Consider the following 20,083-nt stretch of genomic DNA (forward strand, 5'->3'; position numbering starts at 1 on the left):
ACCCCATTTCTTAATTCTAGTTTATTGTCTGACAACTTCACTCTTCCAGAGGAAACAACTTCTCATAAGATTATGATGGTACTCTAATGCCTGTTCTGTTTCCTATGAGTGAGGATATAGTTTTCTCCTTTTACTGTTGCACCCACACATACAAACCACTGTTCTGTTTTTCCTTTGAATGCACAGACTTCCTAAGGCTACTTTAAGGCCACCGTGCAACTTTCTGGTTATATTCTTCTGAAACCCTGCCTGCTGTCAGTAGTAAATGAAGTAAAAATACCCAGTAAAGTGTTTTATTCTGTTAGTTCTATGTTATATAGTAACAATAAAAAGTTTTGCTTTGTTTATATAGCTGCTACAAAAAGTATTCTTTTTAGTATAAATTTAAAATTGCAGTTCTACAAAATGGCAAAATTTTGATTAAGTTTGGGGTTGGAGATTCAGAAATGTACAGTTTGAAGTTGATTGGTAGTAATTTAAGGGGGAGGGGGGAACTTGCTCCATTAGAAACACCAAATTTCCCAAGGTCGTCTAAATAAGAAAAGCAGACTTCTGAATATTTTTAAGTAGAAAAATTGCCATAATCCTTACAAAGACTGTGCTGTAAGAGAAAAAAAGCCCCTAGACTTAAATGAATAGTTCATGAATGTACTCTTTGAACTGATACTTGAATTCATTTGTTGTAGATATTGTCAGACTGTCGAGCTGTGTTGGTTGTTCTGGGACCGTGGTGTGCAGATAAGGTAGCTGGGATGATGGTGAGAGAGCTGCAGAAGTATATCAAACATGAACAAGAGGAGCTGCACAGGAAATTTTTATTGTTTACAGACACTTTCCTAAGGAAAATACATGCACTCTGTGAAGAGCACTTCTCGCCTGCCTCACTTGACCTGAAATTTGTGACCCCAAAAGTAATAAAGCTGCTTGAAATCTTGCGCAAATACAAACCATATGAACGGCAGCAGTTTGAAAGTGTTGAATGGTATAACAATAGGAATCAGGATAATTACGTATCTTGGAGTGATTCTGAAGATGATGATGAGGATGAAGAAATTGAGGAGAAAGAGAAGCCAGAGACTAATTTCCCATCTCCCTTTACTAATATTTTATGTGGAATTATTTTTGTGGAAAGAAGATACACAGCAGTTGTTCTAAATAGGTAAAGCTTTTTATTAAAAAAAAATATTCTGGAGGAAAAAGGCAGACTCAACTGCCAGGATGTTGTTATCATGAATATGTAGGGGATTGCCTTGTATTTTCAGAACTCTATTCATAAAGTTGATTTAGGAGATCATATGGAATATTTTTAAAGCATATGAGAAGTATGTCTTTGAAAGTTGTACTCAAGGACTTGTTTCAGACCTGAGCTTTTAATTTGATTATTTTAGAAGGCAAAATGTGAAATACTGTACTAAACCTGTAAAATAAGTATATACTGATTTGTTGCAATTGGTCTTTAGATTTATATTTTCCATGGATGTTGGAAACTTCTCTAGCCTACTGAGTTCAATACTTCTGGACATCTCACCATTACTAAACCACAATATTATATGATCCAAGTGTAGCAAAAATCAAATTTACCCTTGCACAAATATCTCTCAAGATTTACCAGTACTAGTTTCCCAGTTGATGTTGATAAAGCACCTATTTAGTCAAACACTAAGTGCTTTCTTCAATTCTCCACCAAGAAAAATATGAATGTGGGAGTATTTGCCAACTGGCAGTATTGTAGTTCCTTATCAGTTCCTATTCTTGAATGTGATAAATGTTACTTATGTATAACACTTAATTGTTAAAAGCCATTTGCCAGAAGCTGTGAATGACATGATTGATTCAGCTATCCTGGTTTTGGTTTTGGATAGGTTTCTCAGATAGTGTAGCAAATGTCCTGTGCCATGTGTTCATTGCATTCTGGATACCTCTAAATCTAACCTCTCTCTTGGTACGTTTTTGCTCGTGTTAATACGTGCGTAACATATCCTTTGATCTGCAGACTTGTCTATTTCAACTTTTGTCAACTTTTATCTTTTCTCTTTTCCTTTTTTTGTATTTTAAATATGTTCACATAAATCTGCAGTATGAGGCAAACCAAGCTGTTTAGCAAAATGAACATACTCTGTTAATAAGTCCTGAAGAAATGACATTAACAGTCTTTTGCTGAGCTGAAATGAGTATTTCATTACCCTACAGGGAATGAACAGAATTCTGAAAACTTTTTTCTTCTCCATTCAGTTATGAATGTGATTTAAATCATACTGGTTTTCCACTGTGCATTCAGTCTTGTATTCTGTGATTTATACACTATACAATATCCTGACTGCTGTTGAACCTGACAGAATACAGAATCTAGATTAAATAGGTGATCAAATTCTGCCATCTTTGAGCTTTAGGCACCTTTAGTAGAGGTTATTTGTGGCAAAATACAAAATTATATGTAACTTCTTATCCCCTTCTTAAAGCTAGCTGCCAGACTCTCAAGATGTTCCTTTACCTTGTGTAGCACCTGATTTCAGAACACCTGGTGTTGTATTGACCATCAGACTGGAAGCCTTTGGTGGAGAAGCTCACTGTAGGCTCTCTTCAGCAGAGTGCATTTAATTCAAGGGCCTCTGCTGATGATAGCTACACCTAGGCTGTATGTAGAGGAAAGACTCTCTACTGAATGAGAAAGTCATGAGTGTTTGAATTAGTCTATCACAGCTATTTCCAGGAATGGAACTGAATTAAAACAGAAGTATAATTTTTCTTAAAACACAGTTATTGTCATAGTATTTAGAATACCATTTCATAAAATCTAGGATGACTGAAGAAGGGCAAAATTCATGGCATGAGTTGTACTTTCTGTCTTTATTATTGCCCTCGGTTGGTGGAGTGGCTTGCTCTGTGTTTAAGTTGATGTATACAGTTCAGTTCTGGTGCCTATAAACTTCTTTTCAGAATAGAAGACATTTTCTAAAGCCCAGTTCCCTTCCATTTGCATTATAAATGTCTCTTAGCTCCCTTCAGAGAAGGGTTTGAAAGCAGAAGTTTGAAAAGCAGAAGTTATCTGTTTGAAAAACACCACCTGTTACCTACCACAAATAGGTTTTTTTAGTCACAAGTTTGAAGTCCTGTATGTTTCTCAGGAACTTGGTGAAGATTTGCAATGAAATGTTTATTCAGATGCTTTTTATTGTCTGTTTCTATACAAGTAAACTGAAGTAAGAATGTTTGAGATGTTTAGTAGGTACTCAATTTGTACGACCTCACAGAAATGCCATGTCAAAAAAGAAATAAAAAAATATTTCTGTGCAGTTATTAACCCATATTTTCTTAGAGTGTCTGTCTCAAGAGCCTAGACTGCATACAGAAATGTAACTCCATTTGGCCTTGAACTAACAAACCACAGTTGCACTTCAGCACAAGAGGGTCCTTCTAGTCTTTCCCTAAGGATGGCAAGCTGTATGCCTATCTCCCTGTTATTCTGTTTTAACAGATTGCAAAGGAGGAAAGCCTTCAAGGTGTTTTATGTTCCCAGAAATTTTGTTTAAAATGGGGACTAGGAAAGGGGGCCAGACTTCAGTATTTTCCCAAGGGAAGAAGGAGCAGGGAGAACTTTCCCATTTTCCCTCTAGTTTGGCAGCAGCTTGCTGGGCAGATGGAAGGCTTGTAACTGGAGACTGGCACAGCATCCATCTACTTCTGTGTGAGGCAGAAGTGCTACAGATTTTTTGGGGAAAGGTTTGAGTTACTGCTGGAGGTGTAGAGAGACAGGCTGTTCTTTGGCTGTGGGGAGCACCTGATAATGGACATGATGGATGAGCTTTGAGCAGAGTAGTAGTGGGATGGCTATAGTGACACATGCAAGGGATTATTTGTTGTATATAATCCCTTGGTTTTTATTGGCTCTCCTGTTCAGTTTTATTGGCTGATTTATTTTGTTGCAGTTGAGTAATTCCAAATTCTATTTATCCTGAAAACTGATCAACTAATGATGCTCAGCATACTTACTTTGATTGCACACTGTAATTGTGGTTTTAAATCCATAAATGCCTCATTTTTAGATTTCATACATTATTTAGGTGAGCAGTCTTCTGCTTCATCTGTGAAATTAGAACACTGCAGAAGCCAGACTTTTCTGCTTCTGTAACATAAAAAATAAACTGAGCAGAAATAAAGTGAGATCATGAAAGTTCCTCACATCCCTGTTGATTATTCCTTTTCAAGAATTGTATTACATCCTCTGTTTGGGTTAATTTCACAAGTAGTGAACATGTCACTGTGTAGGCTGAGCATCACTCTTGAGAAAAACAGTTCAACATTTTGTCACCAGTATACTTGAACAGAATATATATTCTAATATTAAGTAGAATTACAACCTTACATTTTAACCTAGAAGTCAACAAACATTTCATACTGAAGAAATATACTTTTGTTGAGGAAGCAGATATGAGTTTTTCTTCTAAAATCAGCTAGAGCCTACAGAAAGATTAACAGAATAATTTTGAATAGAGTGCTTTAACAACAGAGAGCCTTAGAGTAATAGATTGGTTTAAAAATATCTAGTTTTAGCATGATAGTTCTGAAATGTGTGTGACGCATGAGCACTCCTTTTGTTTCTGTATGCAGTCTGTCTTGTGGTAACCTTACAGTGGTTTTTGAGAAGACTGCAGTCAATTAATATGTTCACATGACTTATTTGTCATGCTTCCACTTTTCCTTTTAATATAGGTCTTATAAATAATAGATTTTCCTCCATTTTGTAGGTTGTGTACCTTCTAAAAACACGTGTAATATTTTTAGGTTGATAAAAGAAGCTGGCAAGCAAGATCCAGAACTGGCTTACATCAGTAGCAATTTTATAACTGGACATGGCATTGGCAAGAACCAGCCTCGTAACAAGCAGATGGAAGTAGAATTTAGAAAACAGGAAGAGGTAACTTCAAGAAAAAAAAAATTAAACTGGCAGCACTCTTTTTGTGTGTGTGTGTGCCTTTGAAAACAAAACAAATCAGGGAGGGTCTGGGGCACAGTCCCTGGAAGTTTATAGCTTTTTTTTTAACAAATATGCTTCCTTACTGGAGATACAGATGTTGTTTGTAAAACAGTAAAAGTATGTTTGGAGACATTACTATGTCACATTACACAAACAGAAATGAAAACTTCATGTAAATTCATGTTTATATCTAGTCAGATCATTATCTAATTTTTCTGCATTGTGTTAGTGGTAATATAATAATACGTTAAAAACGTAAAGAATGTCAGGCTTACTGACATTTTCAGTAGTTTAGCTGATTTTAATATTTATCTTTTCTAAATGTGAATTTGGTTAATTAGTGAATGTTGAAATGTTTAAAAAAACCCTGATTTTACATTATTTAAAGCTCATCCTGGTTGGGTTGTGCTCCAGACACCACACTTTTCCTTAGTATTGTTTCATGTATAATATAAATATCAGAAGTGCCAGCTCTAGAATGTGCTCTACCCCCTGAGGATGCTTCAGCCTCAGGAATGTTTGGGAAAAGATAATGTCCTGAAAGCATAATTTGTTTTTTCTTTAATAACTGAAAACTTGTAATGCTAGGGGTTATAGTAGCTTCTTGGACAAATGTAATTCCACATACCTGATTTTATTCATAGAAATCTGCTGGTTCTGATAAACAGTCTTGTTATGTTTCTGAAAAGATCCTTTATAATAGTCTTGTATTTCCATGTATTTCCATGTTTTGGGGGTGTTTGAGCCACTTGTCTTGGTTTTATTGCTTTTTGTTGAGTCTCATGATGGAATCGACTAATTGTTGGCTGGACTAATATGTAAAATTTGTCTTCATTACTTTTTCAGGTTCTTAGAAAATTTCGAGCACATGAGACCAATTTACTTATTGCTACTAGTATTGTAGAAGAGGGTGTTGACATACCAAAATGCAACTTGGTGGTGCGTTTTGATTTGCCCACAGAGTACCGTTCCTATGTGCAGTCAAAAGGAAGAGCTAGAGCACCCATTTCCAATTACATTATGTTAGCAGATACAGACAAAATCAAAAGTTTTGAAGAAGATCTTAAGACATACAAAGCAATTGAGAAGGTATGAGGTCAAAGGAATGGGCCGGGGGTTTTTAGTGTATTTTAGTACTTTTTCAGGGAAAAATCTCTTATCATGTTCTTTTCTTGAAATGTTAAGATCCTCCGAAACAAATGCTCAAAATCTGTTGATGCCAATGAAACTGAAACTGAACCCATTGTTGATGATGATGATATCTTTCCACCCTATGTATTGAGGCCAGATGAGAACAGTCCAAGGGTTACTATTAACACTGCTATTGGACACATAAATAGGTAAGAGGTATATTCACTTCTTACTTCATATCATTCAATAAAAGGTTTCTTAGTTCATCTTGCAACATGGATGCATGGGCTGTTATACACATTTCCTCTTGGGCATCTTGACAGAATCTTCTCTCCTAAAGAAAGTGGTCACAGAGGTTTGAAGGGATTGTTTGCTTTCTTTATCCTACCAGAGGTTCTAGCTCTGTTAATAAATGTAGTGATGTTGATCCCTGTTTAAGTAAATGCTTCTCTGAAAACATTCAGCTTCAAAATATGTAGTAAATTTGCATTTTTGCTCTTGTCAAGCTAGTTTTAAAACAGTTTTAAAAATAAACTGTTAAAAGTGTAGCTAAATCTTCCAGTTCTAATATTCACATTTGTTAGTAGCAGTCTGTTGTCATCTTTACAAACAAAGCCACAGTAACTAAAGTCCACCAGACAGGATGGGAGCTACTCAAATAGTAACTCTGTATATGGATGGTAATTAGAGGAGGTTCTCAGTGATAGGAAGGCAAAAAAGACAAGGAAGAAGATCCAGGGAGCTGTGGACCAGTCAATTTAACTATAGTCATATGGAATGCTGTGGACCAAGTCCTCATGGCAACAGTTTTTAGGTCCGTAAAGAAAAGGGGGTTGGCAGAAACCAACCAGGTTTTACTGAGGGCTTTTCATCTCCTGTGTCATGAAGTGGTTGACTCTATGAAAAGCAGTGAATGTCATTTACTGAAGTAAAGTTTGTGATGCAGTTGCCAAAGTACTACCTTAGTAGCTAAATTCTTGAGATGCCAGCCATTTTGATGGACTGCCTGGTAAATAAAGCCTCTCAAAGCAGTCAGATTTGAAGCATGAATGGCAGATAGTTAATAATTCAGAGGCTGGCTGGCGGCTGTGCCATCACTTGTGGACTGTTAAGAGGTCCAGCACAGTTTAACATCAGGATGTTTGCATTTAATACCAATCTGGGAGGGAGGGAAGTCAGTACAATGGAGGAAAGGCAGGAGGGGGAAAGCCATGATAAATAGGAGGAATAACACAACTGGCAGGAAACAGCTTTGTGCATCATTACAAGCTGGAGTGACCTTCCTGGAGACTGGGTTTACAATAAAGGACTTGGAGGTCTTCTGCTTAGAAGTTAGTTGAATATGAGTCAGTAGTGTACCTTTACAGTGCTCAGTATGCCTGAAGTCATCTTGTCTAACATTCATACCATTAAGGTAATGTTCCACTGAAATGTGTTTAGATTTCAATTTGCAGGTTTTGACAATGTGTAAATGTTTTGTCAACTCAGGTACTGCGCTAGATTACCAAGTGATCCATTTACACACCTGGCTCCCAAGTGTAAGACCTGGGAACTACCTGACCATACGTTTTACTCTACTCTCTACCTGCCAATCAACTCACCTCTTCGAGCTTCAATTGTTGTAGGTATTTGGGCAAGGAAAAGCATGGAAATACATAAATATTTTGGGCTAAGAACTGGTCTGTTAGTTTCACTGCTGGTAATGAAAACCAATTTTTTCTGTATTGTGCTCTCTAACTGGTTTTAGATCAGTATCTGTTTTTGTTAAAATTCATTTTCCATCAGTTACTGTTTATGCCAAAGGCAAAAATATTTAGATATTCTCCCCTGTACATTTTTGTTTCATGCACTTGTCCTTTATTAGTTTTGATCAATAGTATAGTTGAGTTCTTGTCATTTTGGTTTCCATGATAAAGCAAGCTTGAATATCTTCAAAAAACTGCCATCAATGTGTTTTTTACAAAAATTTTGTTTGCCTCAAATGATTGTGTTAAACTAAATATATATAAGTAACTTGCTAGTAAACCAAAGTTTTTATGAAGTATTTAAATGTTTATAGGGCCCTCCAATGAGTTGTGCAAGATTGGCTGAGAGAGTTGTCGCTCTTATTTGCTGTGAAAAACTGCACAAAATTGGTAAGAACTGGAAAAACAATCTCTTAAAGTATATTTTGTAGTTGAGAAATTGCATGTGATATGGATGTTGTATGGGTGTACATGCCCTTCTCCTATAGCCATCTGTTGCAGCTTTCTTTCACTTGCCTTGTTTTGTGGTGCAGTCATGTACTTAATAATTTAGTTTACACCTTGTAAGCTGAAATTAAATTTTCCAGGGAAATCTGGTTATTTAACAAATTTTGTTTCAAGCAGCAAAAGCAACATTAATGCAAGTGACAAAGATTTTTGGCATTGAATATAAGTAACGGGAAAAGAGCCTTGTTCTCTAGAAGATACTGATTATAGGTCAGGAACTACATCATACAGCCAAAAGAACGTGGTTTTTAAAGTGAATTGTGACAAAATATAAAACACAACCCTAAATTTATTGCTTTCTCTACTGTATTCCAAGTCATGGTCCAAAAATAGGGCATTGCAGGACTACTTCAGCTCTTTTTTCTAGTAAGGATGATCAAGCATATTCTTCATTGTGGAACTTTCTAAAGATAATTCTGTGTTACTTTTTTTGATGAAGTATGGAAGTATTTATGTATTTTTTAAACAAAAAAAAAAAAGAATGGTAGGTCTGGGGATTGTATTTTTTTTTTCTGAGTTAAGCCTTTTGAATATTGAATTCATACCAACAAATATATCCAAGAATGGCACCCTGATGGTGGCTCAACCCAGTGTTGGAATGCACATTCAACAGCAGTAATTTACTTTTTAGAATGATAGAGAAATATAAGTTTTCTTTCTTCCTTTGTATAACTCCATATGAGTGATTTTAAAGTAAGTGTTTCAGTCAAAGATTGCTTTTGGGCAAAAAGAATTCTTGAATATTTTTGTTAAAGAATTCAATTTTTTAATTAAGTATAAGAGGTTTTATTTACTACAAATAAGCATTTTTTTCCAAAATGCAGTCTTTATCACTCTTTCCCCAAAGTTGCACTTTTGGACTCTTGCAGTAGTCTGTGTATTTTAAAGCCTTACATGTGAGGTGTCTTCACAAGCAATCTCACTACTGTGTAGTATCTGAAGGAACCAAGATTTGATTGTTCATAATGCTATTTCTTTGCATTCTTTCATAATATTCAGGTGAACTGGATGATCATTTGATGCCAGTTGGAAAAGAAACGGTTAAATATGAGGAGGAACTCGATTTACATGATGAAGAAGAAACCAGTGTTCCAGGAAGGCCAGGCTCTACAAAACGAAGACAGTGCTATCCTAAAGCTGTTAGTATCACTTACTGCTGTCCAGATCTCTGATCTCTGCTTTATGTACTAATAAGACACACTTGCCAACTCTTAATCTTAGCTGATTTTGGAATTTTTATAAGTCTTGTATTTACTTTGGTGTTCTAATTCTGTGGAAGCCTGCAATGCTGAGTTTATGGTACCACATGCTTTGGAAGCATGTCTGTAAGTTCAAAAAAATATTCACTTTCTTTAGGGCTTGTCTTGCCTAGTATGAAAATAACTGTGAAGAAAACAGTCCTGCCTTAATACTCTGTAAGATCTTTACCTTATTACTGGCTTCAGGACAAATAATTGAACACTAAAGATGTGCCCTGGGCTAAATACCGATATATGTTTGGAGTTTTTTTTGGATGCCTGGTTTAGTTTGGCACGTTTACTGGTTGAACACAGAATTTCATAATTCCTGGTTTAAATCTTAGAATATCGAATAAGTGTACCTGCTTTTTTTTTTTTACTTTTAAAGTAATTCTAGATATTATACTTAATATTATACTTGATCTCTTGAAAGGGTCACACAAAACAGCTCTATGTTAAGTAATGTATTCACAGTCTGTTACAACAGATTTCAACCACACCAGCTTGTAAAATTGGACTTCTTAAATAGTATTTGTGGGGGAATTGGAAATACTTTAAGAGAAAATGGAGAAAAAAAGCTCTGTGAGAGTGTTTTGCAACTACTCTGGAACCTTTCTTTTTCCTCTGCAGTTGTTACAGGTTCTGTCTAAGGTCCTTTGAAAAGACAGGTAACTCGTATAGAATCTGATAATCTTTGCATTTTACAAAGATACACAGTTTGCATTTTTGCACAGTATTTCTTGTTACAAGTGCTTTTCTCTGTCCTTTTGCCTCACTAGTGACTGTTGGAATAGGGTGATTCATAAAATGCAAGATTATGGTATCTCATTCAGAGGAGCTGATTTGTCAAGTGATGCATCATTCTTTCTCAGTTATTTCTTTTTTAATAGGGAATCTAAGAATACTTTCCCTTGTCTTTGTCCCAGCTTCTCACATCTGGAAAAGAAGCTTTGGCAAATGTTTAAGGTTTGCAAGATCCTCTTGGGTTTAATGTAGTTATTAACTTTATGAGTAATTTTCCATTAAGCCAAGGCCATAGTTTTACTGCAGTGTAACTTTAAAATCCAGGACTACATGTATTGCAATTTAGTTTTAGATAAACAGGAGGATCATTTTGAGACCTGCAAAGTAATGAACTTCTACCAAACATAAAGCATGGTTTCTTAACGTCTATGACAAATATGAGCAGCAGAATTAAAAGTGGTTGTGGCTGTTGTGAGTATTCACGTCTGCCAGCTAGAATTGTAATGAGAAAACTCATATAGTGTAGTGCCTGGGTAAAGGGCCAGTGTATTGAGTTGTGTTTGTGTGTTTGTCCCAAGTGTATCAAAACATTTTAATACTTTTAAATAATTCTGCTAGAAAAAGAGTCTGTATTAATGAAGCTGTAAGTTCAGTCAAGCATTTTTTTTCCCCGAGTACACACACTTTCCTTTTTACCTTTTTTTTTCCCTGTTCTACTGTTAAGTTCCAAAGGTCTTTGGCATAAAATGTGCTCTAGTGTTACTGGTTAAATGCAGACATTTGCATCAAAGCTTGTTTCAGTCTGCCTGAAGTGAGGAGAGGCATGTTTTGCCTCCATCCACTACTGCAGAAAAGAAGGTTCTAAGCATACCCGAACACAAGATTAAAATCCAAACAATGTTAAATAGTGTGATCCAAAGCGATAATACAGCTTTATATTTTATAAAAGAGGAAGGAAGAAGAGAAAATAGAGAAGTAGGAGAATGCCCACAATAATTACAAGAAGAGCAGGAAAGGGGCTACCAGAACCATGGCGCTGGCTTACGGAGTGTGATGTGTCTCTCTCCAGTGAAGTCCCTCCCAGAGCTCACAGGGCAGTGTAGGACAGCACAGACAGCAAAGATTCCTGCACTGTATAGATGTGGCAGCACCTGTGGCAGGTTGGGCACTTGATTGTAGTGTTTTGAGAGTGGCAACAACACATCCACCTCATAAATTTCATTGGCTTGCTCTCATGATGTATCAAAAATCTGCTACTTGCTTGCTTGATGTATCAACTACAAGCTATTTTGATAATTTTCAAACAGGATGCTTAATTTTCTGAAACAAAGCAGTTTCTAAGGCTTTTGTTAGAGGCAATTTGAAACTTGATTTTTCAAACCTTGATCTTCAAAGAGGCAATGGAGACACATTCCTTAGAAACATTCCTTACTTTTTACTCATTCATGACATTCCACCCTGTGGTTCTCCATTGCCTTGAGGAACATGGATGTAGTCTTCTTCTCCCATGGTGGTGATACAAGTGTAGCAAGCAAGGAGGGAAAGCAACATGAATAAGCATGTTATCATGCACATAACCAGGCTAGTGCCAACAATTAAAAATACAAATCCATTGACAGCTGCAAGTCCTAATTTGTGCTAACCACTTTCCCCATCCTGTAAGCTCTAAAGACTTTAGGAGGGTAGTGACCCATGATCTAGGCTGTGATCTATCAAACCAGTCTTGAAATAGTTCTCCAGCTTACTGTTATTAGTCACTTACTTCTTTCATCTTGGCTCATGCCTCCTCAGTGAAGGATGAGGCATTATGGATGGCAGTGCAAGAACACTCAGTTGCAGGGAGAATGTGCTGGAAGCAATACCCCTTTGTTTTTCAAGTAGTCAGTAACTGGGGCGATCTGTACTTGCTCCCAGGGGTATGGGATGAGGCTTGACATTGGTTACAAGAGAGTGAAGAAGAGTTGGGGTGGCACCTAATAAGCATAGATGGTGAGTTTCTTTCCCAAGCGCCCATATTTTACCTTCTTTGTCAGTCCACGACTTTCTGTTCAGGAGGTCCAGTCCTAATAAATTTGTAGGGAAGTGTCCCAAAAGTATTAGAGTTTCAATCTCTTTCTCCTTTCCAAGCAACCAGTGCCTTACCTTAGCAATCTTTTGAGGTTGGGCGTGTCCAAATGCACCCACCACCAATATACCTTTATTTGAGGGAATGATTCCATGTGAAGAGGCATCTTCAATTCTGAGGGCAGACATTTGAGCTCCAGTATCTACTAGAAAAGTTACAGGAACTCTATGGGGCCCAATAGGACAGGTTATTAGTAAGTCTCCTTTAGAATTTTTGGTAAGTCGTCTTATGAAAAGCCCTCTGTCCCCCAGTTCACTACTGAGGACAAAGGAAATCTCATGCCTGCTATGCCAGGCTGCTGGCCAAACATTTTTGCTTAAGAAAGAAAACACTGCTTGAGTCCAGAATAATTTTTTTTGTTCCTTATTTTTAGCAATGTGTTTCCAAATAAACCTAAGACGATTTATTCAAAGAATTAGGTGAACTTTGCTGATCTTTATCATGTTAATGTTTTTTCTTTTTTTGATTTTTTTTTTTCAGATTCCAGAGTGTTTGAGGGATAGTTATCCCAAACCTGATCAGCCCTGTTACTTGTATGTAATAGGAATGGTGTTAACGACTCCTCTACCTGATGAGCTCAACTTCAGGAGGCGAAAGCTATATCCTCCTGAGGATACAACAAGATGTTTTGGCATATTGACAGCCAAACCTATACCTCAAGTAAGGAATCTATTTGCTTTCCTTATTCTGCATGCTTTGCAACCTGTTATTTTCCACTTACTCCCCACCCAACAGAGTGAAGAATTGGAAATGACCATAAATTATGCTTGTATCAAGTAACCTTCAGAAAATAAGCAACATTATGTATCCAGTCAAGTCATCACTTCTTTTTCTGTCTTTAGGGATAATCATCTATTTTTGCCAAACTTTTGGTTTAGAAATTTAGTATTATGCATTGGCAAATTCAAGATGTCCCTCCTTTTTTATATGAGGTATGGTAGGAGTAGCCATACCAGCTACGGAGGTGGCCTGCACTTCACTATGTTATCTGTACAAAAGCTAAGGTAACAAATTCTCTCAGCATTCCTAGTCTGCAGCAGCAGAAAAAGTGGGCCATGTTAATTGAATTGGCACCTCTTGCTTCAGAAAATTTTAATAGGTATTTTCTGTTGGTGCAACTCAGCTGAGGATGATTTTTTCAAATTGTATTTTCTGCAGTCCATATAAGATGTTTCCAAGAATATTGCTGGTTTTCACATTTCTTACTTCATAATAGAAAATACTTCATTTTCTACGTAGCTTTTATAAAGAGAAGAAGTGTAAAACACTATTAAAAAAAACAAATCAGTAATTCTTTAACATTCAGAGTCTCATCTGTACTTGAAGTGTCATACAGTTCAAAATTCTGATCCTGTTTGTTCTGATTTGCTGTAGGGTCAGTCAAGCATTACCTCAGAATCTGCACAAAACAGACAGTACTCTGAAAAGGAGTCCCACTTTGGATTTTCTTTGTGATTTCTTTTGATTTTGTTCTTGTTCAGATTCCTCACTTTCCTGTGTATACTCGCTCTGGAGAGGTTACAATATCCATTGAGCTTAAGAAATCTGGTTTTACTCTGTCTCTGCAAATGCTTGAGCTGATAACACGACTCCACCAGTACATTTTTTCACATATTCTTCGTCTTGAGAAACCTGCACTAGAGTTCAAACCTACAGAAGCTGATTCAGCCTATTGTGTTCTACCTCTAAATGTTGGTAAGAACAAAACTTTTGTAATTTACAGCTTGTCAGAAAAGTTCAGCCTAGAAAACTGAGTTATGCATTTTCCTTTTTAAGTTGATGACTCCAGCACTTTGGACATTGACTTTAAGTTTATGGAAGACATTGAGAAGTCTGAGGCACGTACAGGCATTCCCAGTACACAGTATACAAAAGAAATGCCTTTTATTTTCAAGTTAGAAGATTACCAGGATGCAGTTATCATTCCACGGTGAGTGCTCTACATAGTGTAGGTGTGTACCTATTGTATTTATACAAACACTTGTAATAAGGACGTGTTAATATGTGCAGCAGAATTGCTTTTTAAGAACTGTATGCTATTAGTCTGAAGGTATGTGGTAGCATTTTGAATAATTTAAAGATTTTTAGTTAGTCTTATATTAGTAGAATTTAAATTCTACTAATCCAAGTTTCATTACATTTTTATAAGGAATAATAGAGCTTACTACAAAACGTACATACTATTCTGATAAAACACCAAAACTTTGTCAAGAAGTGGCTTACTGAAACCAGTCTTAGTTTGGAAGATTTGCATGGGAGTCCTGTTCTCTGATTACTGCTTATGCACACCAAAGGCCTGCTAAAGGAAGGTATCATGTTGGTAGATGGGAAAATTAAATGTGATGAAGACCATTTAATAGAATCTTTGTATTGAGTGATATTCACTTTATGTACTGGATATGCAAAGGTTCTCCAGAATTTGTACGCTTTGTGGAGGCTTAATTATTCCCTATGGGCCAACTGGCTTCTGCTATACCTAGTATATTGTAAACAGTGGTACCTGCTGAATATATAGTGAGGATAAATTTAAGTTTAAACTTTGTTTTTTGGCCTCAGCTGTTTCAGACTTTTTTTTTAAATTTAGCGTGTAAATTTTGAAAAAAAAAATAGTGTGTAAATTTTATTTAGAGATACTATTTGTTTAGAGTTTCTATTTAGATATTTCAGTAGAAACTTAAAATGATAGATGCAGCAGGTCAAAGTGTGAAATAACTTAATATGCAAATCTAATTGTTGAATATTTTTTGTATTATTTTTAAAATTATTATTACTGTTCTTTTTCGGGCATGTTTATCATCATAGCCAATGAGCTCATTTCCAATGACCCTTGGTAGCCACAAAAAAGATATTGCCACAGTCTGGCTTTAATTTTAATATTCTGCTCGTAATGCAAGAACTTCACTGTCCTTGAAAGGCTTGTGAATTTACCTTGCTATGTATTTGAGGTTTTGTATTTTAACTTTATATAGAGGATGACTTGGTTAAAGTGCCGCTTTAGACCTAGAGTAGTACAGTCTTTGTACACAGAGGAACTCAGTTTCTACTGATGTAGAATACTGCAATGGAGACCAGATGCTAAAAAGCCAAATTATCAAACTTAATTGTTAGGGGTTTTGAATTAAGAAGTTACCATTTTTAGCATTACTGTTGTCCAGAGCTTGATTTTGTATTATATATTGAAGACCTAAAGCCTCCATTTAATTTAAGTGTTTATCTATGTAGAGGCAATTTCACAGGTTATAGATTGACTTTATTATTCTTTGTCTTAAAGCACATTTTTCATTTAGCATTTGAGTTAGCTAGATAAATGATTTCTACAACAAAAAGTACCCTCATTAGCCAAAAACCTCAAGTGCACTGTTTAACACTTAATCTCCTGACCATGTTAGAACACAAAGAATTTAACAAAAACTTTACTGTAATGCCAAAATATTTTATTTTTTTTAGATACAGAAATTTTGATCAGCCTCATCGATTCTACGTAGCTGATGTATACACTGATCTTACTCCACTCAGTAAATTCCCTTCCCCTGAATATGAAACTTTTGCTGAATATTATAAAACAAAGTATAATCTTGACCTTACCAATCTTAACCAGCCACTGCTGGATGTGGACCACACATCTTCAAGGTAACAACATTCATATTTTGTGTCTGATGTTTGTAGTTTGACAGTAAAGTGCATATTTTTCTTTAAAATATCGGATGAAGCTGAGAGTTTGAGTCTTCCAAAATAATTACTGATTTTTTTTTTCTAGAGAGATACTTAACTTGTGTAACAAGAACATGATTTGAATCTGTTTTTTTCCTGAGGTAATGGTGCTGTCACTTCACAGTGCATTGAAGTTGAATACTAAGAAACTTAAAGTTTAGGCTAGTAAGTTCTAGTCATTAATTGTGTACTTACACCACAGTATTTTCACATGGTTTTTAGACTTAATCTTTTGACTCCTCGCCATTTGAATCAGAAGGGAAAAGCACTTCCACTAAGCAGTGCTGAGAAGAGGAAAGCAAAGTGGGAAAGTTTGCAGAATAAACAGGTAAAATAGAAGCATCTAATTCAAGTGGACTCTCTTAATAGTGATCTGATGGCTACCTTTACAAGGAATATTCTGTTCTTCCCCCTCCTCTCCCAGATACTGGTTCCTGAGCTCTGTGCTATACATCCTATTCCAGCATCATTGTGGAGAAAAGCAGTTTGCCTCCCCAGCATCCTTTACCGCCTGCACTGCCTTTTGACAGCAGAGGAACTAAGAGCTCAAACAGCAACTGATGCCGGTGTAGGGGTTAAATCACTTCCTGCAGACTTCAGGCATGTATTTTTCAATAGGTATTTTTCAATATGATGTGTAATTTACAGGGTGGAAACAACTATTACTGCATGAATTATGAAACTGTTAACTCTTGTTTAACTCATGGCACTTCTCAGTGAAACACAGGTTAAAAATATTTGATTGTGACAAGTGAAGTTACATACTGCGGTCACTGTTGTTTTCAAAAGGCTGTGGCTCTTTTTAAACATGTATGTGCACGTAGAGTCTTCCTGTCTTCTGCTAATATTTTTTGTTAACAAACCTCCTGTTTATATTTACAGATATCCTAACTTGGACTTTGGATGGAAAAAGTCTATTGACAGCAAGTCCTTCATCTCTCTTCCTAACTCCTCTGTAGTAGAGAATGAAAATTACTGTAAGCACAGCACAATTGTAGTCCCTGAAAATGCTGCACATCAAGGTGCTAATAGAACCTCTTCTGCAGAAAACCATGACCAAATGTCTGTGAGTTACAGAACATTGCTCAATGAGTCACCCAGTAAACTCCAAATTGATGTCTCGGTAGAACTTGCAGCAATTAATGGTGTTTCTTATAATAAAAATCTTGCCAATGGCAATTGTGATTTAGTTAACAGAGACTTTTGCCAAGGAAATCAGCTGAATTACTGCAGGCAGGACATACCTGTACAACCAACTACCTCATATCCCATTCAGAATTTATACAACAGTGAGAACCAGCCCAAGCCCAGCAATGAATGTACTCTACCGAGTAATAAATACCTTGATGGAAATGCTAACAGATCTACCTCAGATGGATGCCCCATAATGGCAGTGACCACCAGTACTTCAAAAGCTATTAATCTTTCAAAAGACAGAGCAGATTCTGAAAAGAGCCCTTGCAGTGGGTACTCCTCAAAGACTCTCGGTCCTAATCCTGGTCTCATTCTTCAAGCTTTGACTCTTTCAAATGCTAGTGATGGATTTAACCTGGAGCGACTAGAGATGCTTGGTGATTCATTTTTAAAGCATGCCATCACTACATACTTGTTTTGCACTTACCCTGATGCTCACGAGGGACGGCTGTCATACATGAGAAGCAAAAAAGTAAGTAGAAACAATCCAGTCATACTACGTAAAAGGCATGCTGTAACAAGCCATATAAATGAAATCTTTGCCAGAAGGTTGGATGGGAACAGGTTGATTTAATTGCACAGCTTTGTTCATTATTGTAGAAGGCATGCTGTAACAAGCCATATAAATAAAATCTTTGCCAGAAGAACAGGTTGATTTAATTGCACAGCTTTGTTCATTATACATTGAATATCATGCATATTAGGAATAAAAATTCAGGTCTGTGGGCTTAATGTTGCCATAACTGTGATTGATTGAAACTGTTTTCTGCAATTCAATTTGAAATCTGAACCAGCTCATTACGGATTGAATGAAACTAAAAGTTCTGTGTTAGTGAGAACATTTGGTGCACTGAACCTCTAGAGCGGTACTGGGTAGAAGCTCTTTAACAGCGATGCTTGAATGAAGCATTGAATTAACAGCACAGAGCCTTAGTTTGCATCATTACTTGACCTTTCCTTTGTTTCCTCAGGAAGAGATTCCCTTGAAATTTTTAGTATCTTACTTAAAAATGAAACAACAAAGAAATCTTAGAGAGTTTTGTTGCAACAAAGCTTGTAAAAGTATTTTAGAGTAAATGTAAACAGTAGGGAGCAGAGTCTTTAGTTCTGCTTCTGCTACAAAAATCAGCCATAAAAACTTTTGTTTGTTTTTTCTTCCAAATGAATGTGATAATTTCAATTGAATGCCAAGGCATTGACTGTTGACCTCTATAAAATGCATCACTCTGAAAATTAAATTATTGTATAGATTAATCTTGGAAGATAAAGACGGCTAAATAAGTTACACTATTCAAATTAAAGAAGTGCTTGAATATTCAAGTTCAAATTTCAAGACTTTAAAACATGCAAAGTGCATTTAAAAAGAGAAAACAAAGATCATTGGTTGATAGTTAAAAATGAAAAGGAGATATATTTGTAGCCGAGAATGCTTTTTTCCCTTCCCTTTAAAATACTTACGATCATTTTCGAGGCTATCAAAATAGCATCTGGATTATGACTTAAGTGTTACATGGAACTCTTTTAGAACTTTCTGCTGCCAAGGTTTAGGTCAATCTACCTATAAATAAGAGTTTTTCACTCCAAATGTAGTCTGAATGGTGATTATTTATACTGGTAATAGATTACACTTTTGCAAGTTTTATTTACTATTATTTTAAAAGTAGAAATCAGTTTGTTTTGTGAGGAGAATGTAATATATTAAATTTCTTTAACTGAAACAGTCACACATAATATGCTTGGCCTCAGGAAAAAAAAAGGAAGATGTGTATCTTGCTATGAGTTGGTTCTACTGTAATATGAAGGCTGAACTCCCTTTTAAGGGTTGGAGAAAATGCATAATAATATAAGATCCACCTTGAGTCATAACGGTTTTTTGCTCCTTTTGCCTTTTAGCCTATTTATGTAAATGTATGTCCAAAGGTTTATCAGAATGTTCTTCTTAAAGGTCAGCAACTGTAACTTGTATCGCCTTGGAAAAAAGAAAGGACTGCCAAGTCGCATGGTGGTGTCGATTTTTGATCCCCCCGTCAATTGGCTTCCTCCTGGTTACATAGTAAATCAGGACAAGAGCAACACTGACAAGTGGGAGAAAGATGAAATGGTGAGAATTTATTTAACTATGTTGACAAGTAATTTTTTGTGTGTCTGTATTCTTTCACCCCTACCTCATCCTACCACACTGGTTATTTTGCTGTTTTCAGCAAAGAAAAGGTAAATTTTCTTTCTGAAATATTTTTTTCTTTCTAAAACTTCTCTGTAAGAAAATGAGAGGAAAACTGATTCTAACCAGAACCTGAAGTAAGGAAATTTATTACACATCATCCATTATTGAGTGTAGATATTAATGGAGAAGCAGAGAAGAAAAGCTTTTCTGCCATATTTACCCTCCTCTCTGGAGTTTTTCAGAAGTTTGTTGGAAATTTTAAATGGTATTATCATCACTGCTTTAGCTGTAATATGTTCAGGCAGAACATTATCTTCTTTATAAGAGTTCACCTTTACAGAATATATGAAAAAGAGTTGGTGTCTTCCATAGTGCTGAGGCAAGTTGAAGAGTAGAACTGGCTTGAGAGAATGTTCAATATTAATGGCTGGTGGCTACACCATGAGGATGACTGAGAGCTGCTTCTCATGTCAAATACAGTGCTGGCTTAAGCTCTCTCACTGTCTGACATCCTCACTGTCTTGTAAAATGCTTCACAATGACAAATCC

General features: G+C 36.1%; 1 protein-coding gene across 6 annotated transcripts in view; it reads left to right on the top strand.

Annotated features, from left to right (window-relative positions):
• The window catches only part of DICER1 (dicer 1, ribonuclease III), a 66,472-nt gene that overhangs the window by 32,613 nt on the left and 13,776 nt on the right, over positions 1-20,083 (top strand). For all 6 annotated transcript variants that reach the window (XM_039712486.1, XM_039712490.1, XM_039712488.1 and 3 more), the window contains 15 exons: positions 687-1,159; positions 4,783-4,915; positions 5,822-6,064; positions 6,161-6,315; positions 7,595-7,727; positions 8,166-8,241; positions 9,358-9,497; positions 12,946-13,125; positions 13,947-14,160; positions 14,242-14,395; positions 15,913-16,095; positions 16,399-16,504; positions 16,601-16,776; positions 17,059-17,842; positions 19,316-19,471. In XM_039712486.1, coding sequence (XP_039568420.1) covers positions 687-1,159; positions 4,783-4,915; positions 5,822-6,064; positions 6,161-6,315; positions 7,595-7,727; positions 8,166-8,241; positions 9,358-9,497; positions 12,946-13,125; positions 13,947-14,160; positions 14,242-14,395; positions 15,913-16,095; positions 16,399-16,504; positions 16,601-16,776; positions 17,059-17,842; positions 19,316-19,471 — 3,306 coding nt within the window. The remainder of the gene's footprint in view (positions 1-686; positions 1,160-4,782; positions 4,916-5,821; positions 6,065-6,160; positions 6,316-7,594; positions 7,728-8,165; positions 8,242-9,357; positions 9,498-12,945; positions 13,126-13,946; positions 14,161-14,241; positions 14,396-15,912; positions 16,096-16,398; positions 16,505-16,600; positions 16,777-17,058; positions 17,843-19,315; positions 19,472-20,083) is intronic.

The sequence above is a fragment of the Passer montanus genome, unplaced genomic scaffold (assembly GCF_014805655.1).
Source record: "Passer montanus isolate IOZ18808 unplaced genomic scaffold, ASM1480565v1 scaffold27, whole genome shotgun sequence".
NCBI lineage: Eukaryota > Metazoa > Chordata > Aves > Passeriformes > Passeridae > Passer > Passer montanus.